The sequence below is a fragment of the Oncorhynchus clarkii genome, chromosome 32, assembly GCF_045791955.1.
Source record: "Oncorhynchus clarkii lewisi isolate Uvic-CL-2024 chromosome 32, UVic_Ocla_1.0, whole genome shotgun sequence".
NCBI classification, from domain to species: Eukaryota; Metazoa; Chordata; class Actinopteri; order Salmoniformes; family Salmonidae; genus Oncorhynchus; species Oncorhynchus clarkii.
This window is the reverse complement of record NC_092178.1, coordinates 38,050,920-38,073,932: the sequence shown is the minus strand read 5'-3', so window position 1 is coordinate 38,073,932 and position 23,013 is coordinate 38,050,920. Positions and strand designations below refer to the sequence as shown.

Here is a 23,013-nt window from a genome sequence, read left to right as displayed (position 1 = left end):
TAATATTGCGTTTTGTAAACTAGGCTAGATACATTTTCATTAGGTTACAATGTAAACTTGTATATAGTGCCAGTTCTATCGAGTGGGATTTTATTGCCAAACAAACTGCAAGAACATAACCCCTGATTAAGAAAGTATGCTTGCACTTTGAAGTTGAATGGCGCCAGTGCGGTAAATCAGGTTGGGGAACTCAAAACAAGAATTTTTGTGCAAATAAGTGATAGGATAAGAAAGGGGTATCATCGGTCCTATTGAAAACTTAACGTTTGTTAAAGAGGATCCCATCGTAAAGAAGATTAAGATTTTGGAATGTGAAATCAGATAGGTTGGGTTAGCTCCTGTAGAAAGAGGAGAGAAGGAAGTGCAGAGGGCAGTGAGGTGATGCTGATCAATGACCCATGGCAATCATCTATATGAGGCTATGTCCTATCATGGGCTAGCTCTTCTCAATGAGCACATTAGAAAATTGTATATTCCATATTGACAATATATCAATGAATCAATCAAAACATAATATGGGGTACATGTCCTTCACTCCCTTTAATTTATTTAAATATAAATACAATTAAATAAATGTTAATATATATTTGTAATCATGCCTAATTACGTTCACCAACTGATTCAAGAATATGCGACCTTAAAGCACATAAATTGTTCTTGTTTGACACATAGGCCTCAGATATCTTGAAATGCTTCTCAACAAGATATGTTCTAGACCTCTCTGGAACAGGACACAGTTTCATGTCTTTACATGTTTATGTGTTTACAAAACAACAGACCTCTATTATAAGTAACTGCAGAAAGACCACTATCTCCTCCTTATACAGTTGAAGTTTGAAGTTTACATACACTTTAGCCAAGTACATTTATACTCAGTTTTTCGCAATTCCTGACATTTCATCCTAGTAAAAAATCCCTGTCTTGGGTCAGTTAGGATCACCACTTTATTTTAAGAATGTTAAATGTCAGAAAAATAGTAGAGAGAATGATTTATTTCAGCTTTAATTTCTTTCATCACATTCCCAGTGGGACAGAAGTTTACATACGCTCAATTACTATTTGGTAGCATTGCCTTTAAAACTGTTTAACTTGGGTCAAACATTTTGGGTAGTCTTCCACAAGCTTCCCACAATACATTGGGTGAATTTTGGCCCATTCCTCCTGACAGAGCTGGTGTAACTGAGTCAAATTTGTAGGTCTCCTTGCTCACACACGCTTTTTCAGTTCTGCCCACAAATTTTCTATGGGGTTGAGGTCAGGGCTTTGTGATAGCCACTCCAATACCTTGACTTTGTTGTCCTTAAGCCATTTTGCCACAACTTTGGAAGTATGCTTGGGGTCATTGTCCATTTGGAAGACCCATTTTCGACCAAGCTTTAAACTTCCTTACTGATGTCTTGAGATGTTGCTTGAATATATTCACATAATTTTCCTGGCTCATGATGCCATCTATTTCGTGAAGTGTACCAGTCCCTCCTGACGCAAAGCACCCCCACAACATGATGCTGTCACCCCCGTGCTTCACGGTTGGGATGGTGTTCTTCGGCTTGCAAGCCTCCCCCTTTTTCCTCAATGGTCATTATGGCCAAACAGTTCTATTTTTGTTTCATCAGACCAGAGGACATTTCTCCAAAAAGTATGATCTTTGTCCCCATGTGCAGTTGCAAACCGTAGTCTGGCTTTTTTATGGCGGTTTTGGAGGAATGGCTTCTTCCATGCTGAGCGGCCTTTCAAGTTATGTCGATATAGGACTTGTTTTACTGTGGATAAAGTTACTTTTGTACCCATTTCCTCCAGCATCTTCGCAAGGTCCTTTGCTGTTGTTCTGCGATTGATTTGCACTTTTCGCACAAAAGTACTTTCATCTCTAGGAAACAGAACGCGCCACCCTCCTGAGCGGTATGACGGCTGCGTGGTCCCATGGTGTTTATACTTGCATACTATTGTTTGTACAGATGAACGTGGTACCTTCAGACGTTTGGAAATTGCTACCAAGGATAAACCAGACTTGTGGAGGCCTACAATTTTTTTTCTGGGGTCTTGGCTGATTTCTTTTGAATTTCCCATGATGTCAAGCAAAGAGGCACTGAGTTTCAAGGTAGGCCTTGAAATACATCCACAGGTGCACCTCCAATTGACTCAAATGATGTCAATTAGCCTATCAGAAGGTTCTAAAGCCATTACATCATTTTCTGGAATTTTCCAAGCTGTTTAAAGGCACAATCAAGTTAGTGTATGTACAATTTCTGACCCACTGGAATTGTGATACAGGGAATTAATTATAAGTGAAATAATCTGTCTGTTAACAATTGTTGGAAAAATGACTTGTGTCATGCACAAAGTAAATGTCCTAACCAACTTTCCAAAACTATAGTTGTTTGTTAACAAGAAATGTGTGGAGTGGTTGAAAAACAAGTTTTAATGACTCCAACCTAAGTGTATGTAAACATCCGACTTCAACTGTACCTCTCTCCATCCCTTTGGTTGCACTAGTGAAAATCCTCTCTCCCAAAATCATGACATTCAAGCAACTCACTTTTCATATTGCAATTCGAAAATCTAGGGGAAAGTGAGTGTAACGGATGTGAAACGGCTAGCTTAGTTAGCGTGGGCGCTAAATAGCGTTTCAATCAGTGACGTCACTTGCTCTGAGACCTTGAAGTAGGGCCGCGGCTTTTGTGGAGCGATGGGTAACGATGCTTCGAGGGTGACTGTTGATGTGTGCAGAAGGTCCCTGGTTCGCGCCCGAGTATGGGCAAGGGGACGGTTAAAAATTATACTGTTACATGAGCAAATGAGTCGCGCCCGAGTATGGGCGAGGGGACGGTTAAAAATTATACTGTTACATGAGCAAATGAGTTTGCAACCATACAATTTGTCAGCCTTTAAAAGTGTTTAAAAGTGTTGCATATTTATTTGTCAGCCTTTAAAAGTGTTGTATAGAGATCAAAGTCAAATGGACCCCAACAACAGAGAGGAGACAGGGTGAGGGTTTAAAATTAAACAACCCTCTCAATTCAATTTCAAAGGGCTTTATTGGAATGGGAAACATATGTTTACATTGCCAAAGCAAGTGAAATAGATAATAAACATAAGTGAAATAAACTATAAAAAATGTACAGAGAACATTACAATCACAAAAGTTCCAAAAGAATAAAGACATTTCAAATGTCATATTACGTCTTTATACAGTGTTGTAATGATGTACAAATAGTTAAAGTATTTGTACACCTCTCTCTCTCTCCAAATGTCAAGAGGTAATTACCAACCAACTCTGTCACGCTGGTTCCGTCTCCTCCACATCCTCTTACAACCCCCCTCCCTCTCCTCTTTCTCCTGCCAAGAACATTTCAACAAGTCTGGATCAGAACTAATACTCCTGGAAACCTAATACTGTGTATTCTACCAACCCCAAAAATTAAACCCAAAACATTTATCTATGTTGTTTGCAGGAGTTCACAACATAGACAATAGGGTGCCACTTGGACAAGAGGCTAAGAGGCCCAGCTGAGGACTGAGTTAGATAAAGGAGAGGAGAAGGTCCTCGGAAAAAAATGTGAGGACATCTAGTCCCTGTTGTTATGACGACCAGTATCCTTTCAAATCTCTTGATTGTTCATGTTTCCCCTGAATGCGTTCTCATTTTACAGGACATAATCATAGAGGTGCAATTGAGGGTAACAGTCATTCCCAATGTATGAATGTGTCTTTGTGTCTTCATAGGGCAAATTCCATTTCAATTCAGATGATGTGATGATTGAAATTCTACTCAAGAATTGAAAAAAAAAGCCTAAACAAATATTATTTTCATGAATTCATGAATTTTATTTTAATTATTGGATGACCTGAACTGAATGATTTAAAACGGAGCTGAGTGTAATGAATATTGCTACATTAATTATGCACTCCATATGGCCATTTTGTGTTGTGAAATGTTAGTAACTGGTGGAAACATTGAATAAATGTAATGTAATAAAAACAACAAGACTAGTACCAACATACTGATATAGCTTTTATAAAACAGAGCTACCTGGTTAGTAGTAATTCAATATTTAATTACATGATTATGAAACTTAAATCTTATTTTGTCGAATCTAATCAAATGTATTTATATTGAGTTCAAGACAAAAGTCAAGCTTAAGCACAGGATAGGATGTTGATGTAGCGCCATCTAGTGTTGAATGTGATTTTCTGATTCCAATTTCATATTAGTGCGGAACATAAGACTTTGTAGTCTTTTGCATCCACCCGGACGACTGCATCAGTCACAACATGGCGAACCACCTTCGTTTCGTTGCTCGGACGGTGATGGTCCAAGAGGGCAATGTCGATGCAGCTTACAAGGCTCTAAATAGGTATCGTATATCCACATGTATTTTTAAGTTACTGAGATAACTAATGTTAGCTATTGTAAGTCGGCTTATTATTTGAACATCGTCGTTCAAACGTAGCTAACTTGAGCAATGTCATTCCGACATGACTTCCGGTGTAGACAGAATCCATAAGGTAAACGTTGAATTTGGCCATTGTCCTTTAAACCCAGGAAGTAGACATTCAACTTGCCGTTCGCCAGTTTTTCAAGCTTAAATGTCAAAATCCATTCGGTAGGCTACTTACCAAAGGACGGACGATAGTTGCTCATCTTAAAAATGTCTACGTGACCAATACAATTGGATTTAGGTATGTGGAGACACATTGTACAATATGAGGATGAAATTATAGTCCTAAAAAAGCTTTCCAGTTTCACTGACTCGCCCAATGATGTGCAACTCACTCAACTGCGATGGCCGATTAGCTCCTTCTAAAAGCCTGTCTCTCTCGTTTTACTTAGTAAAAACAATGCTCTTCACTCAATAGGCCTATTTGGAAGATGATACACTACATGGTCAACGGTATGTTATGTGGACACTCCTTCAAATTAGTGGATTCAACTATTTCAGCCACACTCGTTGCTGACAAGTGTATAAAATCTAGCACACAGCCATAGACAAATATTGGCACTAGAATGGCCCGTACTGAAGTGCTCAGTCACTTTCAAATTGGCACCATCATAGGATGACACCTTTCCAACAAGTCAGTTCTTCAGAAACGTCTAGGAGCAACAATGACTCAGCCGCAAAGTGGTAAGCCACATAAGCTCACAGAAAGGGACCACCGCATGCTGAAGCTTGTAGCGCGTAAAAATCATCTGTCCTCGCTTTCAACACTCACTATGGAGTCCCAAATGGCCTCTGGAAGCAACGTTAGCATAAGAACCTCTTGCCGGGAGCATCATGAAATGGGTTTCCATGGCCAAGCAGCCGCACAGAAGCCTAAGATCACCACGCGCAATGCCAAGTATCGGCTAGAGTGTGGTTTGAAGCTTGCCGCCATTGGACTCTGGAGCAGTGGAAACCTGTTCTCTGAATCACGCTTCACCATCTGGCAGTCCGACAGCTGATTCTAGGTTTGACAGATGCCAGGAGACCGCTACCTGCGCGAATACAAAGTACCAACTGTAAAGTTTGGTGGAGGAGGAATAATGAAATGGGGATGTTTTTCATGGTCCGGGCTAGGCCCCTTAGTTCCAGTGAAGGGAAATCTTAACGCTGCAGCATACAATGACATTCTAGACAATTCTGTGCTTCCAACTTTGTGGAAACAGTTTGGGGAAGGCCCTTCCTGTTTCAGCATGACAAAGCGAGGGCCATACAGAAATGGTTTGTCGATCGGTGTGGAAGAACTTAACTGACCTGCACAGAGCCCTGACCTCAACCCCATCGAACACCTTTGGGATGAATTGGAACGCTGACTGCGAAGCCAGGCCTAATCACCCAACATCAGTGCCTGACCTCATTAATGCTCTTGTGGCTGAATGGAAGCAAGTCCCTGCAGCAATGTTCCAACATCTAGTGGAAAGTCTTCCCAGAAGAGTGGAGGTTGTTCTAGCAGCAAAGGGGAGATCAACTCCATATTAATACATTTGGAATGAGATGTTTGACAAGCACGTGTCCACATAATTTTGCTTATGTAGTGAATTTGTTAGCCTACTGACAGATTTGTCTTCACTTTTCAGCAGGAGCCATTTGCTTTCCAATCTGTGTTTCCCCGCGATTGTGTGAAACCTGAATGTGACCCCCCCCCCATTTAATCTCTGAACTGCCTCTACGCTAACCCACGCCAACCTATGTGAGAATGCTATTCATTGACTACAGCTCAGCTTTCAACACAATAGTTCCCTCAAAGCTCATCACTAAGCTAAGGACCCTGGGATGAAACACCTCCTTCTGCGACTGGTGGTAAGGGTAGGTAACAACATATCCGCCATGCTGATCCTCAACACGGGGGCCCCTCATGGGTGTGGCTCAGTCCCCTCCTGTACTCCCTGTTCACTCATGACTGCATGGCCAGGCATGACTCCAACACCATCATTAAGTTTGCTGATTACACAACAGTGGTAGGCCTGATCACCGACAACGATGAGACAGCCTATAGGGAGGGGGTCAGAGACCTGGCCGTGTGGTGCCAGGACAACAACCTCTCCCTCAACAGGATCAAGACAAAGGAGATGATTGTGAACTACAGGAAAAGGAGTACCAAGCACGCCCCCATTCTCATCGACGGGGCTGTAGTGGAGCAGGTTGAGCGCTTCAAGTTCCTTGGCGTCCACATCACCAACAAACTAACATGGTCCAAACACACCACGACAGTCGTGAAGATGGCACAACAATGCCTATTTCCCCCGCGGGAGACTGAACAGATTTGGCATAGGTCCTCAGATCCTCAAAAGGTTCTAGAGCTGCACCATCGAGCATCCTGTGTGATTGCATCACTGCCTGGTACGGTAACTCCTCGGCCTCCGACCTCAAGGCACTACAGAGGATAGTGCGTACGGCCCAGTACATCACTGGGGCCAAGCTTCCTGCCATCCAGGACCTCTATACGAGGAGGTGTCAGAGGAAGGCCCTAAAAATTGTCAGACTCCAGCCATCCTAGTCATAGACTGTTCTCTTTGCTACCACACGGCAAGCGGTACCTGAGTGCCAAGTCTAGGTCGTAGAGGCTTATTAACAGCTTCTATCCCCAAGCCATAAGACTCCTGAACAGCTTATCAAAGGCCAACTCAGACCCCTCTTACACTGCTGCTACTCTTTTTATTATCTGTGCAAAGTCACTTTAACTCTACCTACATTGTACATACCTCGACTAACCGGTGCCCCCGCACATTGACTCTGTACCGGTACTCCCTGTATATAGCCTTGCTATTGTTATTTTACTGCTGCTGTTAAATTATTTGTTACTTGTATTTTACATTTTTTACTTCACTCTTATTTTTCTTTACTTCTCAAAGCATTGTTGGTTAAGGGCTTGTAAGTAAGCATGCCACTGTAACGTCTACAACTGTTGTATTCTCCGCATGTGACAAATAACATTTGATTTGATGCCGTTCACTGAAAGATTTTCCCGACTGTAGGCATGCTTTGTGATTGGGCTACACACAATCCACGGCTAGGCAATTGAAGAAAACAAAAAGCTATTGATTCTGTGGCTAAATGATAGGCCTACTCCTGGTGTAGTGTTCTGAACTGTTGAATTTGTTTCTGAACAGACAGCAGTAGTTCTTTGGCAAATTAATTTCAATTCATCAGGGGTCATTTCATCAGCGCCTCAGGTACCCTTCCTGACGCTATGCTTTTATAAGGAAGAAAATTAAGTGCATAGCTGGAGAGAGAAGAGTTGCAGGCTCATGTCTATCAGAGCAGAGAGAGGGAGCAACGTCAAATAATGTGAATCTCATTCTAGTTCTGTGAGCGACACGGCCACGCGTTGGAAATGTTGTGCAAACATAAACCCGTGCCGGCCCAACACAACACTTTTTTTTAAACGTTGAATATCAGGCACGTTTTCACATTGTTTTTTTTCCCGGGCATGATAATTAGAGGCGGCAACTTGAATTAACTCTGATTGCAATGTAACATTTTTAATAAAAGCAAACAGTCCCAATAATTTTTCATGCCATATGAGGTACCGGATTATGGCAAATGGGTTCTGGAACGAAACAGTCCAAAACGGAGCGCTGCCAGATCCTGTTCTCAAATTAGCGAACTGAAGAATCTCCCAAAATTGCTACCATCGGGGAGGGGCTATTTTCTACTGCTTTCTCTCCCTTCCTGCTTGGTTGTCTATCTTTCCCTAAGCCTCTCCATTCCCTCTTGCATATTAGAAATTCCTATTTTTACCTAAAGCCTGTAGCTTTAACGTTCTGATGCATTGCATTTTAAGACTAGTTAAGTCCTATGATAACCCCCTTATGTCTTATCTGTGCGTGATGCTGACTAAAAAACAGCCATTTGAGATGGATGAATATTTCCTACTACTCAGACATTATATTATAAGCCTTTTAATGAGACGTATAATGGCTAACACATCCTCATATCAAAGAATAAAACATTTGACATGGAAGGTATACAGGTATAGGCAAACTTCTAACCCATTTCTCTCTGCTCTCTCATTTTGCACCCTTAAGAGTGCTGTCTGTGGATGGAATTATCGAAACGGTGAAACGAAAGCGCTACTATGAGAAGCCCTGTCGGCGCAGGCAGCGAGAGAACTATGAGAACTGCAAGAGGATCTATCATTCTGAAATGGCCAGGAAGATCTCCTTCATCTCCCGGACGCAGAGACAAGACCCCTGGGTCGGCTCCTAGGTGGAGGGCTATGTTCCTTCTGTGTGAAGAGGACAGTTAGGAGTAAGAGCTCACTGAGTTAGCACTACCCAGCTGGAAGATCAAGATTTGTATTCCACAATCCAAAGGGTTAGGATTTGTGGCAGACACTTTGAAAAATTGTTTATCGTCGAAATGATATCTTCGGTTTTGAATGGTAATTTTCCCTGTACAAAAGTTGTGGTAATACTGAAGTTAAATAAATTCTCTCATTATGTAAGTTTGTTTCTAGTACGTTTGTTTCTGAGATTAAATTAACCAATTTTGCTTGCTCCCACCACTTATTTTCGTTAGTTTTGTGCCATATTGCACTATTTGAGGTAAGCCATGTTCTATAAATGAAAATGTCCTTGATTCAACTTTTTTAGAGTATTGTAAAAAATAATGGCATTTGTTGTGGAATGAACAAACAATTTATCGATAATTTATAGATTAGGTTGCAAATTGATAACAATATATTCATTTTATCATGTAACATTTTAAAAGGAGAATTTGAACAACAGTGTAATTATGCATGACAGCAGGATATCAGTCTCCTAAGACATTGGTTTCATCCCAAATTGTATCCTATTTCTTATATAGTGCACCCCTTAACGGTCCATTTAAGTCCATTCCTTGCCAGAGATGCATAAACTACGGACGGGTTGTCACATCCACTGGTTTCTCTAAATGGGGGCCCTGCAAATGTGAGCTCATGCTCTTGCGCCCATAAAAGCATAAGCACTTGCTGCTCTGCAGAGGTTGCTGGCCAGAGCAAATCATCTTGGTGTTGTGGAGTAGTGCAATACATGATCTATGATGGATTTGCAAGTTTTTTGGATGGCGGCTGACCTACCTCCAATAGAGAAGTGGCGGAAGTCAGAATCAATGATTTTGGAAAGCGGGCTATAGATAGACCATAATATAAATTGTGGAGACTGTTTAAAAGGTAAATCTACAACATGTTGGTCACTCATTTCAAGCAATGTCTCATGATACACTTGTCTCAAGAAATTGCCTGAAATTCTGATATTCTTATTGTTTAAAATAAAATATTATTGGTTACATAGGCAGCGCCACTCGGGCACTTCATCTCAGTGCAAGAGGCGTCACTACAGTCCCTGGTTTGAATCCAGGCTGAATCACATCCGGCCTTGAATGGGAGTCCCATAGGGCGGCGCACAATTGGCCCAAAGTCATCCAGGTTTGGCTGGGGTAAGCCGTCATTGTAAATAAGAATTTGTTCTTAAATGACTTGCCTAGTTAAATAAAGGTTAAATACATATTTTTTTGCTTATGTTAACATAGGTGTAGCGAAATGCTTATGTTCGCAAATCAAAAGCATTTAAAGAAAATAATGAACAAATATTAGAATGAGTAATCTCAGAGTCCGGAATATAACTAGTGCCTTGACGAGGGGGAAAAAACGATTTCATCTATTTTAGAATAAGGCTGTAATGTAACAAAATGTGGAAAAAGTCAAGGGGTCTGAATACTTTCTGAAGGTACTGTATATGTGTATAGACATTATGGACATTATGAGTAGAAAAGGTGTGTGTGTAGCAGTAATTATATAGGATGAGTATATGCATATGAAGTGGGTAAAACAGTGTGTACAATTATTTTGTAGTAACCAGTGGTCAATAACTTTGTACATACGGCAGCAGTCTCAAAGGTGCACGGTTGAGTATCGGATGGTAGCCAGCTAGTAACAGGGACTAAATTCAAGGAAGGGTACTGGGCGGAGGCCAGCTAGTGGTGACTTTAACAGTCTGGTGGCCTGGAGATAGAAGCTGTTTTTCAGTCTCTCTGTCCCAGCTTTGATGCACCTGTACTGTCTCTGCCTTATAGATAGCGGGGTGAACAGGCGGTGGCTCGGTGGACCAAGCCAAATTTCATCAGAGTCCCGAGGTTGAAGAGGTACTGTTAGGCCTTCTTCACCACACTGTCTGTGCATGGACCATTTCAGGTTGTCAGTGATGTGGACGCCGAGGAACTTGAAGCTTTTCAACCTCTCCACTCCGGCCCAGTCAATGTTTTTCGGGGCATGCTCCCTCTGCTGGTTCCCAAAGTCCATGATCAACTCCTTTGTTTTGTTGACGTTGAGGGAGAGATTGTCCTCCCTCTAGGCTGTCTTGTCGTCATTGGTAATCAGGCCTACCACTATTGTGTTGTCTAAGAACAAAATTATTGATTAGGAGACATGCGTAGCCACTCTGTCATAGGTGAACAGGCAGTACAGGAGGGGGCTAGGCACGCACTCACCCTTGTGGGGACCCCGTGTTGAGGGCCAGCGTAGCGGAGGTGTTGCCTACCTTTAACATCTGGGGTCGGCCCGTCAGGAAGTCCATAACCGAGTTGCACAGGGCAGGGTTCAAACCCTGTGCCACGAGCTTAGTGATGAGCTTGGAGGGCATTATGGTGTTGAAGGCTGAGCTGTAGTTGATGAACAGCATTCTTACGTAGGTTTTCCTCTTGTCCAGGTGGGAGAGGGCAGTGCGATGGTGATTGCGATCGCTTCATCCATGGATCTGTTGGGGCATGATGAAAATTGTAAGGGGTTTAGGGCACAGGTGTCAAACTCATTCCGTGGAGGGCCAAGTGTCTGCGATGTTTCGTTACTCCCTTGTACTTGATTGATGAATTAAGTTGATAGTTAGTAAGGAAGTCCACAACTGGTTGTCTAGGGCTTAATTGAAAGAAAAAAGAAAAAAAACCTGCATAGGCCCTCCATGGAATGAGTTTGACACCCCTGGTCTAGGATGTCAGGTAAGGTGGCGGTGATATGATCCTTAACTAGCCTCTCAAAGTACTCCATTATGACGGAAGTGAGTGTTACAGGGCGAGATTAGTCATTTAGTCCAGTTACCTTCACTTTCTTGGGTACAGGGACAATGGTGTACATCTTGAAGCAAGTGGGGACAACCCACTGGGATAGAGAGAGATTGAGTATATCTGTAAATGCTCCATAACAACATTGTGGAAGGCCCTCCAAATATAATTGCATGATTTAATTAGGCCTGTTCATTTCTGGATCAGATGATACATTTTAGGAATGGTTGGGTCATCCAAACAAATGTAAATGGCTATTATAGGGTATAATTTATCTACACCAGTGGTACCCAAAATTTCTATAGTCCCTACCCCTTCAAACATTCAACATCCAGCTGCGTACCCCCTCTAGCACTAGGGTCAGCGCACTCTCAAATGTTGTTGTTTTGCCATCACTGTAAGCCTGCCACACACACACTATAAGATTAATTTGTATGTTTTACAAATGTGTGTTTTTGTCACAACCCGGCTCATGGGAAGTGACATAGAGCTCTTACAGGACCAAGGGTACAAATAATAATTCATAATTTTGCTCTTTATTTAGCCGTATTAATATATTAATATATTATATATTATATTATATATTATATAATATATAATATATTAATACATATTAAACCTTATTTGTTCATAAAAAATGGTGAATAACTCACCACAGGTTAATGAGAAGGGTGTGCTTGAAAGGATGTTGGGTTGTTTTGGAGAGTCTCAGTCTTAAATCATTTTCCACACACAGTCTGTGCCTGTATTTAGTTTTCATGCTAGTGAGGGCCGAGAATCCACTCTCACATAGGTACGAGGTTGGAAAGGGCATCGGTGTCTTAACAGCACGATTTGCCAAGGCAGGATACTCTGAGCACAGCCCAATCCAGAAATCTGATAGTGGCTTCTGATTAAGTGGACTGGAGGCAGGGCATGAAAGGGATAACGAATCCAGTTGTTTGTGTCGTCTGTTTTGGGAAAGAACCTGCGTAATTGCGTACCCAACTCACCCAGGTGCTTCGCTATATCACATTTGACATTGTCTGTAAGCTTGAGTTCATTTACACACAAAAAAAAATCATACAATGATGGAAAGACCTGTGTGTTGTCCTTGTTATTAATGCAGACAGGAAAGAGCTCCAACTTCTTAATCATAGCCTCAATGTTGTCCTGCACATTGAATATAGTTACGGATTCCCTGTAATCCTAGATTCAGATCATTCGGGCGAGAAAAAACATCACCCAGTTAGGCCAGTCGTGTGAGAAACTCGTCATCATGCAAGCGGTCAGACAAGTGAGAATTATGGTCAGTAAAGAACTTTAAGCTCGTCTCTCAATTTTAAAAAACGTGTCAATTATTTTCCCCTTGATAACCAGCACATATGTTGTAAGTGTTACATGGTCACTGCCCATACCATTGCATAATGCAGAAAATACATGAGTTCAGGGGCCTTGCTTTAACAAAGTTAACCATTTTCACTGTAGTGTCCAAAACGTCTTTCAAGCTGTCAGGCATTCCCTTGGCAGCAAGAGCCTCTCGGTGGATGCTGCAGTGTACCCAAGTGGCATTGGGAGCAACAAGATTACTGCACCTGTACATAGCCCACCTATAATTTAGCGCAAACAACTACCTCTTTCCCTACTGTATTTTATTTATTTATTTATTTTGCTCCTTTGCACACCATTATTTTTATTTCTACTTTGCACATTCTTCCACTACAAATCTACCATTCCAGTGTTTTACTTGCTATATTGTATTTACTTTGCCACCATGGCCTTTTTGCCTTTACCTCCCTTATCTCACCTCATTTGCTCACATCGTATATAGACTTGTTTATACTGTATTATTGACTGTATGTTTGTTTTACTCCATGTGTAACTCTGTGTCGTTGTATGTGTCGAACTGCTTTGCTTTATCTTGGCCAGGTCGCAATTGTAAATGAGAACTTGTTCTCAACTTGCCTACCTGGTTAAATAAAGGTGAAATAAAAAAAATAAAAATAAAAACTGCTTGCACACGCTTTACCACTCCACTGTGTCTCCCTGTCATGGCATTTGCGCGATCAGTACAGAGACCAACACATCTTGAGGATGTCTTCCTTAATTGACCCCCCATAAACGTAACGGACATACACTAGGAGCTGTGCCAGGCCCGCCACTTCTGACTCATCCAGCTGTAACGCACAAAATTCACTGGCTTGTATGCGAATAAGTCCTCCACAATAGTATGAGGATTGCCTGTCCTAGCCACTCGGTTGCTCACAATATAAGACGCTTCTAGCCCCTTCTTATTAATGGTATCTGTTGCTTTTATACATGTCTTACTACTCGAAAGTCGTCTTCATTCTTGCTCAAAAAAACTGCAGTGGCTTATTTTTCAAATTGTCATGTTTCGATTCTAAATGTCTGCGCAAGAGTGAAGGTTTCCCGTGAGAGAGTAACGGTTAATGTGATTGGATGTTAATTATTTGACTAGGCTACCTGTATTTGACATTGTGTTGTTATTTCGCTGAATACAAGATGTTTGAATTTCATTTTTGGCAGTGAAACAAGGATACTCAGGCGAGAAAAAAACTCACCCGAATGTACGTATAGCCCGTTGGAAATATAAATGTACTGTTTGAAAATGTGAAGAAAAAAATATATACACTGCTCAAATAACAATAAAGGGAACATTAAAATAACACATCCTAGATCTGAATGAATGAAATATTCTTATTAAATACTTTTTTCTTTACATAGTTGAATGTGCTGACAACAAAATCACACAAAAGTGGAAAACCACACTACAGGCTGATCCAACTTTGATGTAATGTCCTTAAAACAAGTCAAAATGAGGCTCGGTAGTGTGTGTGGCCTCCACGTGCCTGTATGACCTCCCTACAACGCCTGGGCATGCTCCTGATGAGGTGGCGGATGGTCTCCTGAGGGATCTCCTCCCAGACCTGGACTAAAGCATCCGCCAACTCCTGGACAGTCTGTGGTGTAACGTGGTATTGGTGGATGGAGCGAGACATGATGTCCCAGATGTGCTCAGTTGGATTCAGGTCTGGGGAACGGGCGGGCCAGTCCATAGCATCAATGCCTTCCTCTTGCAGGAACTGCTGACACACTCCAGCCACATGAGGTCTAGCATTGTCTTGCATTAGGAGGAACCCAGGGCCAACCACACCAGCATATGGTCTCACAAGGGGTCTGAGGATCTCATCTCGGTACCTAATGGCATTCAGGCTACCTCTGGTGAGCACATGGAGGGCTGTGCGGCCCCCCCAAAGAAATGCCACCCCACACCATGACTGACCCACCGCCAAACCTGTCATGCTGGAGGATGTTGCAGGCAGCAGAACGTTCTCCACGGCGTCTCCAGACTGTCACGTGCTCAGTGTGAACCTGCTTTCATCTGTGAAGAGCACAGGGCGCCAGTGGCGAATTTGCCAATCTTGGTGTTCTCTGGCAAATGCCAAACGTCCTGCACGGTGTTGGGCTGTAAAAAGCACAACCCCCACCTCTAGACGTCGGGCCCTCATACCACCCTCATGGAGTCTGTTTCTGACCGTGCAGGACATTTGAGCAGACACATGCACATTTGTGGCCTTCTGGAGGTCATTTTGCAGGGCTCTGGCAGTGCTCCTCCTTGCACAAAGGCGGAGGTAGCGGTCCTGCTGCTGGGTTGTTGCCCTCCTACGGCCTCCTCCCCGTCTCCTGATGTACTTGCCTGTCTCCTGGTCGCGCCTCCATGCTCTGGACACTACACTGACAGACACAGCAAGCCTTCTTGCCACAGCTCGCATTGATGTGCCATCCTTGATGAGTTGCGCTATCTGAGCCACCTGTGTGGGTTGTAGACTCCGTCTCATGCTACCACTAGAGTGAAAGCATCGCCAGCATTCAAAAGTGACCAAAACATCAGTCAGGAAGCATAGGAACTGAGAAGTGGTCTGTGGTCCCTACCTGCAGAACCACTCCTTTATTGGGGGTGTCTTGCTAATTGCCTATAATTTCCATCTGTTGTCTATTCCATTTGCACAACAGCATGTGAAATTTATTGTCAATCAGTGTTGCTTCCTTTGATTTCACAGAAGTGTGATTGACTTGGAGTTACATTGTGTTGTTTAAGTGTTCCCTTTATTTTTTTGAGCAGTATATATTTAAATGTGAATCACATTTTTATTTGGCGTACCCCTGACTGCGTTGTGCTTACCTGGGAAAACATGATCTACACTAAATCACTCATATCCTTCTTGCTAAAATTGTAATAGTTGCATAATTTCAGTTTGTGACAAAACAAGCAAGCGGAGTGTAGATAATCATTGTACCGTCTAAACCGCTGTGAAATATATTTTCAATAACATAATATTGTATTTTCAGCTGTTTGAAGCTGGTGTACAAAACCGAAAGTAATAAAAATTTTAAAAACTTAAGAACGGGGAGCATAGAAAAAGAAACACATCAAACAGATCTACAGTTTCTTAGACTTGCTTTCAATGAGAATGACATATTTATAACTAAAATGTCTATGTGAATTTGGTTGGGTTGTCCAAAACATTACATATTGCAGCTTTAACTAAATGGGGAGTAAACATGCATGACAGTTTTACTAAACTCAGCAAAAAAAGAAATGTGCCTTTTTCAGGAACCTGTCTTCCAAAGATAATTTGTAAAAATCCAAGTAACTTCACAGATCTTCATTGTAAAGGGTTTAAACATTGTTTCCCATGCTTGTTCAATGAACCACAAATAATGAATGAACATGCACCTGTGGAACAGTCGTTAAGACACTAACAACTTACAGACGGTAGGCAATTAAGGTCACAGTTAGGAAAACTTAGGACACTAAAGAGGCCTTTCTACTGACTGAAAAACACCAAACGAGAGATAACCAGGGTCTCTGCTCATCTGCGTGAACGTGCCTTAGGCATGCTGCAAGGAGGCATGAGGACTGAAGATGTGGCTGGGGCAATAAATTGCAATGTCTACTAATGAGACGTCTAAGACAGCGCCACTGGGAGACAGGTCTGACACTTTTGATTTTGACACCGCCTTAGTTCAGGGACACATTATTTCATTTACGTCAGTCACATGTCTGTGGAACTTGTTCAGTGTATGTCTCAGTTGTTGAATCTTGTTATGTTCATACAAATATTTACACATGTTAAGTTTCCTGAAAATAAACACAGTTGACAGTGAGAGGACATTTCTTCTTTTGCTGAGTTTAGTTGGTAGCCACCCTAACTCGACCATTATCCAATTATTTATTGCCCCAGCTCTGGTGCATCATCATCAGGCTGATCCATAGCTGATGACATCAGTTGTTGTCCCGTGTTCTACACAGTGGAGTCCGAAACCATAAGTACCGCCTAATCACTAGCCTTACATTATGATAATGCAGGACAGGACACCTCAGCCACACTATTTAAACCGTGTGGTTACTGCCTCGTGTTTTTCCTTGCTGACGATACAGCCACAGCCTTCCACACGTCTGACACGTGCAGTGAGAGAAAAGCGTGACAAGTAAGTTACTGGGCCAATCAGTATTTATGTAGTCACTGAGTGGTTAAATTCTCAACCAATGAGAGCGTTTTTTTTACCAAGTGCTAACCAATCCCGGCCGTGCACACATTTCAGCACGTGTAGCGCATGGTAGCAATTCACATGTTGCCCCTCGCTGTACTGAGCACTGAAAGGTAAACGGAATTTGAAAGGAGGAAACATTACGGAGACGTTGAGAATAGAGGACTCTTACAACTAGAGCGCGCAATCAACATCAGTGTTAGTCATATATATTTGAAAAAAGATCTTATCAGAATTGCAATAGGAGAAGGAAATAGCAGATATTCAACTAGTTATCAATTTGACTGTTTTATTTGATTGTTTTGATATCGGCTTCATCATAAAAGGTAAGAGATATATCGGCTATAGCCTACTGTGCCTTATGTTTTTCTTTAGAGATTTTTTACCCCAGTCCTATTTAAGCTCGATTAGAACTGTCAAATGTGCTCTGTTGGTTACAATAATTAAGCAAATAGTAAAATCATTATTGGTTGTCCCTGAAGTATGCGCTGGTTCAGGATCAGCTTTTCCAGCTCTAGCCCGAACCTTCCTTTGGTTAACGCCTCAAACCAACCTGGAATCAGTTCATTGCTTTAGTTATCTCTATGTATGTCATCTATATATTATTTAATAACTGAATACAGTAAGTATTTAAAGAAAGGGCATAGGGGATTTATGAGAAGCGTTCAATGAACGTTGACAACTTTATAATGCGTGAAACAATGTAGTGTGATGCAGCCTCTGGCCTTTTGTTGCAGGGTAGTCAATTAGTTTGATGTTAAAATGGTCAGATGTTTGAAATGTAACTAATAGCTGACATAAAATCCTAGAGCGATACAGCCAAATCCCGCTGGACAGGGTGCGTCACCCCTCCACACAGCACACGATCACATGTATAGATAGCAACGCAACAGCTCGTGGAGTTTGAACCAATATCAGTGACTAACAGCATTCCTTCTTGAATATTTATTAGGGGACACACCTACTAGTATTCTGGAACGTGACGTGAAACCCATGAATTTGCGTTGTTATTGTTTTTGATTTGTTATTGTTTTTTTATTGATCGTTTTTTTTTTTTAAATTGGGATATAGGTATGTCTATGACTGTCATTTTGTTAAAGGGGGGGTTTACTACATGCCAGACTTGTTGTAATGCCTAGGTCACCATTAACTCTACATCAGCTATTACTAATTGTAATATCCCTTGGGACTGACCTGGTATGTTCTCTCTCTCTCCAGGGATGCATTTGTTGAGCATGTCCACCAAATGGCCGTCCTACGACTCCCGCTCCTCCACCCCCAGCTTCCTCCTCAGCGAGAGCGACGTGACGGAGGACGAGGCAGACATTGATGTCTTCACCTCCGAAAGCGAGGGAGATAGCTCAGGGGGTGGCAAGACCTGCTCGGTAACATTCCCCCTGGCCGGGGGTGGCGAGGCAGCCCCTAGGTTACACTGGTCCATGGCTGGGAGTAGACAAGCGGAATGCTTTCCCCACACCAACATCTACCCATCCATGGTGGCGTCCTCTTGCAGTGCTGCATTCTGCACAAAGGAAAGCACAGAGGAGACCACACAAGGAGACCTGGCCTTCGCTCAGAAAGTGAGTTTTTTTTTTTAAAGACTGATTTAAACATACTTTGTTACTGATTTTCTCACCCAGGGACATTATCAGACAGAAGATATTGATGTTTTCTGTTTCCCTTCTCTCTCCTAGTGTTCAGAGCTACAAAAGTTTATCAGACCCCTGTTGGAGCTTCTGAATGGACTCAAGACGGGGAGATTTGAGAGAGGTCTTAGCAGTTTCCAGTCGAGCGTTGCCATCGACAGACTACAGAGGATCCTGGGTATTCTTCAGAAACCTGACATGGGGTAAGCAAACCATCATGTGCATAGCTAGCAGGAACTTATGGTGTAGTCACACATTTACTTTAAGTGTTTCATGTCGTAACATGTTATTAATGACAGTACTCCTCTTTTTCCACAGAGAAAAATTCCTCCGCACACTCCTGCAGGTAGAGATGATGCTGAAGATGTGGTTCCCCCATGTGACCCCTGTCGCTGCCACCCAGAACCCCACACCCAGTCTTCCGCCACGATGGCACCAAAATCAGCTGTGTATGCCAGTCAAAGTGGGTCTCTTACTGCTCTAGCTATCACTGTTTAATATGTAATTGTCATAATGATTCCCACAGCAATCTATAATATGTAAGACTTGTATCTAATTTATGTTTTTCTTCACTCTTGCTCCATCAGAAGCGCAAGCTTAGCTGGTTGGACTCTGATTTCCCCAGTGCCGCCCCACCCAGCTGCAAGCGCCTGCAGTGTGAGGACAACTACCAGGAAGTGACCTCACAAGACTTTAGCCTTTTGAGCACAGACACTTATAGCCCGTCATGTCTGACTGTCAGCAGGAGAAGAAAGGGAAATAAGAGGCTTGAAATTTCACCTTGCTCTGCATGTGGTAGCCCAGCCACACAAGACAGCCGTGTCTCCTCCACCCATCTGGTCTTTCACTCACATCAGCTCTCCCTCCATGGACATCAGCCACGGAGGTGCCACAGCGGGCCTGGCACAGTGAAGACACAGACCAATATTACATCAGTGGGAATCCAAAGGAGGAGTCAATCTATCCCCACATTACTAAGGTCTATGAAACAAGAGCCGGAGTAGAAGCACAGACACGTAAAAGTGGACATAAAACTGAACTCTGAACTTATTGCACCTTTTAACCATCTTTCATCCACTTTTGTCTGTGTTGGAGAGTTCTTTTTTTTTTTTTTTTTTTAACTGAAATTTATCTGGGAATATTTTTTATGGTTGATATGATAAAGCAGTGTTTAGTAATAAATAAAACAAATATATATATATACTGTTACATTTTTATTTTATTTTAGACTTGTCAACAAAAATAGACAGACATACAGTCCAATCACATGAAATACACTAAAAAAAGATTGACCTCAACACTCAGTTATGATAAAGTTATCAATAGTAGTACATCTTAAAACACGGACAATACAATGAAAAACAATACAAGAACCTGTTAATCCTTTAGCTGGTGCAGCACAGTGAAAAAAGGCAGCTGAATGTATAAGGCTTGCTATACCACCTCATTGATTGTAAACCATGCCATACAACTGGCACTAAACCACTGCCAACCAGTGGCAACAAAACCATTTATTTATTACACAGTTTAATGTAACTATTGACTAAATCCACCTCAGTGTGAATACTAACTACACCAGAAGCATACGACTGGAATGAAGGCAACCATTAAGAACTACAAAAGAGGAGAAATAACAACTATGTTAGATTTATTGTATTTCTCATAAAATAGGTCTGTTGGAATGGGTCTGTTCTGAAAAACCTGGACGCAGACTAGAGCCAATTACATTCTAATTGGCTTTATAACTTTATTTGATAGTATACATTTATTTAACTAGGCAAGTCAGTTAAGAACAAATTCTTATTTTCAATGATGGCCTAGGAACAGTGGGTTAACTGCCTGTTCAGGTGCAGAATGACAGATTTGTACCTTGTCAGCTCGGGGGTTTTGAACTTGCAACCTTCCAGTTACTAGTCCAACGCTCTAACCACTAGGCTACCCTGCCGCACCTTTACTTTTTGATACATTTGATGTCAGGTTTATTCTTCTATGGTGTGAAAAGAAAAATATTTTGAAGAATACACTGCCCAAAAGTGATTTGCACATGAGTATTTTACTTTCGATAACAAAGGACATTCCACTTTATTGATAAATGTTACTATTGTGATGACGCAAAACACCTCATTTTTAATCTTCTAGGAAGGTTTCTATTGGATTGGGAGAAAATCCCCCAAAAATATTTAATTAGGCCATTTGAACCACAATGTTTTTGCTTAGCAAATATAATTCATGTTGAATGCCACTTTATCCCTGGCCACTTTCAGAGAGTCTCTTGAGTTGTAACTACCTCGATGGGAGTAGGCAGGAAACCAAGAATAACTGGGTACTGACTTGATCTACCAACTTAAAGAAGATTTCTGGATAAAAACGAATACAGACAACTGAAGCTGGTAGTATGTGTTATTGTTCCTAACCATGCCGAGGAAGGCCCAGGTCGTGGACAGCATAGGAGAGAGATCTCTGCAGTTGTAAACACAGGTAACTGTGTTGAGGCAATGCACAACCCTTCCTAAAAGCTGGTCATACATCAGCCAATTGTGGAGTTGTCTATTTAGATATTTCCCTTAATACTCCTGCTTAATTAACAGTGTCCCGTGTGGCTCAGTTGGTAGAGCATGGCGCTTGCAACGCCTGGAGAAGCGTGTCTGTTAAATGACTAAAGTGTGACATTAAAAAAATCGAAATAAAATGTACATTTCCAAATAAATAGGGCCTATGTTTTGGACATTTTCTCTGTTTATCAAAAGAGGACAAATGGTTAGGCTGAGAAGGATACTTCGCTGTTTTATGTTATCTTCCTTTATTCAAGCCATTTCCTTTGCCTCCTTTCTTCCTACCTTTTACCCAACACCCTCTATCACATTTTTGGGTTGGACATAATATAATTGTTTTTTGGTTACACACAATGTACTTGTGCATAATATTTTATATAAAATTGTTTGAGACCTATATTGTTTTTGATAAATTGTACCCTTTTTGCTGAAATAAAGTAACGTGTTGGTTCATCAGAACTTGACGTCTGACACATACATTCAAATTATTTCCCTGAACATCTGAGCTGATGTAGAATTGACTGTGGCCCTGCTAAATCAGAGTTCAGGTAGGCCTCCGCGCTACAGCAAGAAAGTAGAAGGGGTGCTCGACAACAATGACAAAAATACAACAAAATAGCCTACCAAGAAAAACTTCCAAATGGACAACCGGTAATTTGAGGCAGGAAGGAGTTGGGAGTACTCAACGAAAAATGCAGAGATACATTTCTTATTTGCTGAAGCTTTATTCCATTGTTAGGATGAGTGCAGGTGACTGATGTCAAGCTGTCAGTCACCTGTACTCGTCCTACTTCTTTCAGAGGAAGACATCAGTTTGGCGTCGAAGCGTCAGTCACCTGTACCCATCTCAACGATGGATTAAAGGGGCAATCTGCAGATGCTATATTTGGGGATTTATAAATTCATGATATATACCCATTGATTCTTGAAGAATGTAACTTTTAAATGCCTCATGGGCTTTACACCCCATCAGAACCTAAAATATAAGCTTGTTTTAAACCAATGTTTACTCTACTGTTTACTCCAATGTTTGTACTCCAGTAAATTACTCCGGTATATTGTTTCATCTGTGGATAGGCCATTTAAAGCCTGAGCAATCTACAGTATCCAGCTGCAGTCCTGCAGCATGGCCTGTCACTAAAAGTGTCCTTTCACTTAAACCCTATACTATTAACTAGCTACTTTTCCTTTCCTCCTTTCCTAGTTCTCTTTCTTCCTTTCCCTTCCTAGCTCCTTTCCTCCTATCCTTTCTGACCTTCCATTCCTCCTTTCCTCACTCCCTTTCCTCCTCTCCTAGCAAAATTCCCTTTCCTCCTTTAATAGCTTACTTCCCTACTTTCCTTTTTCTTATTTCCTTTCCTAGCTTCCTTTCCTCTTCTCCTAGCCCCCTTTCATCTTTTCTTTCATAGTTCTCTTTCCTACTTTCATTTCCTAACCTCCTTTCCTAGCTCAGTTTCCTCATTCCTTTCATAGCTCCCTTTCCTTTCCTTGTTTTCTAGGTCCCTTACCTTAACTCCTTTCCTAGCTTCCTTTCCTAACTCCTTTCATAGCTTTTTGATTTGATAACAACAAAAAAATACATCCAAATGTGGATACAGTATAATGCCATTAAAATCATTGACGATGACACAAAAACTATTATTATCCATTGTGGAAAGAAGGAAAAGACATTAAGAAAAGGAGGAAAGGAAGATAGGAAAGGAGGAAATTAAGCTAGGATAGGCAGAAAGGAAAGGGAGTAAGGAA

The 23,013-nt window shown here is 41.7% G+C and overlaps 2 protein-coding genes across 2 annotated transcripts; both read left to right on the top strand.

Moving 5' to 3' along the window:
* Positions 1–4,229: 4,229 nt before the first annotated feature.
* LOC139392076 (mitochondrial ribosomal protein S21) lies at positions 4,230–8,925 on the top strand. Its single transcript, XM_071139768.1, has 2 exons — positions 4,230–4,355; positions 8,507–8,925. Exons 1-2 carry the CDS (start codon positions 4,273–4,275, stop codon positions 8,685–8,687), a joined length of 264 nt encoding a protein of 87 aa, XP_070995869.1. The 5' UTR covers positions 4,230–4,272; the 3' UTR covers positions 8,688–8,925.
* An 8,242-nt stretch (positions 8,926–17,167) lies between these two features.
* Positions 17,168–21,742, top strand: LOC139392357 (circadian-associated transcriptional repressor-like). Its single transcript, XM_071140290.1, has 5 exons — positions 17,168–17,395; positions 18,288–18,649; positions 18,764–18,918; positions 19,034–19,178; positions 19,303–21,742. The coding sequence occupies exons 2-5, from the start codon at positions 18,290–18,292 to the stop codon at positions 19,717–19,719; spliced, it is 1,077 nt and encodes a 358-aa protein (XP_070996391.1). The 5' UTR covers positions 17,168–17,395; positions 18,288–18,289; the 3' UTR covers positions 19,720–21,742.
* Positions 21,743–23,013: the final 1,271 nt, after the last annotated feature.

Bases quoted from the DNA above. Each gene is read 5' to 3' on its own strand.
- LOC139392076 (XM_071139768.1), top strand. From the start codon at position 4,273: ATGGCGAACCACCTTCGTTTCGTTGCTCGGACGGTGATGGTCCAAGAG. The intron at 4,356-8,506 runs GTATCGTATATC...TGCACCCTTAAG, and splicing joins GCTTACAAGGCTCTAAATAG to AGTGCTGTCTGTGGATGGAA.
- LOC139392357 (XM_071140290.1), top strand. From the start codon at position 18,290: ATGCATTTGTTGAGCATGTCCACCAAATGGCCGTCCTACGACTCCCGC. The intron at 18,919-19,033 runs GTAAGCAAACCA...CTTTTTCCACAG, and splicing joins CTTCAGAAACCTGACATGGG to AGAAAAATTCCTCCGCACAC. The intron at 19,179-19,302 runs GTGGGTCTCTTA...TTGCTCCATCAG, and splicing joins AGCTGTGTATGCCAGTCAAA to AAGCGCAAGCTTAGCTGGTT.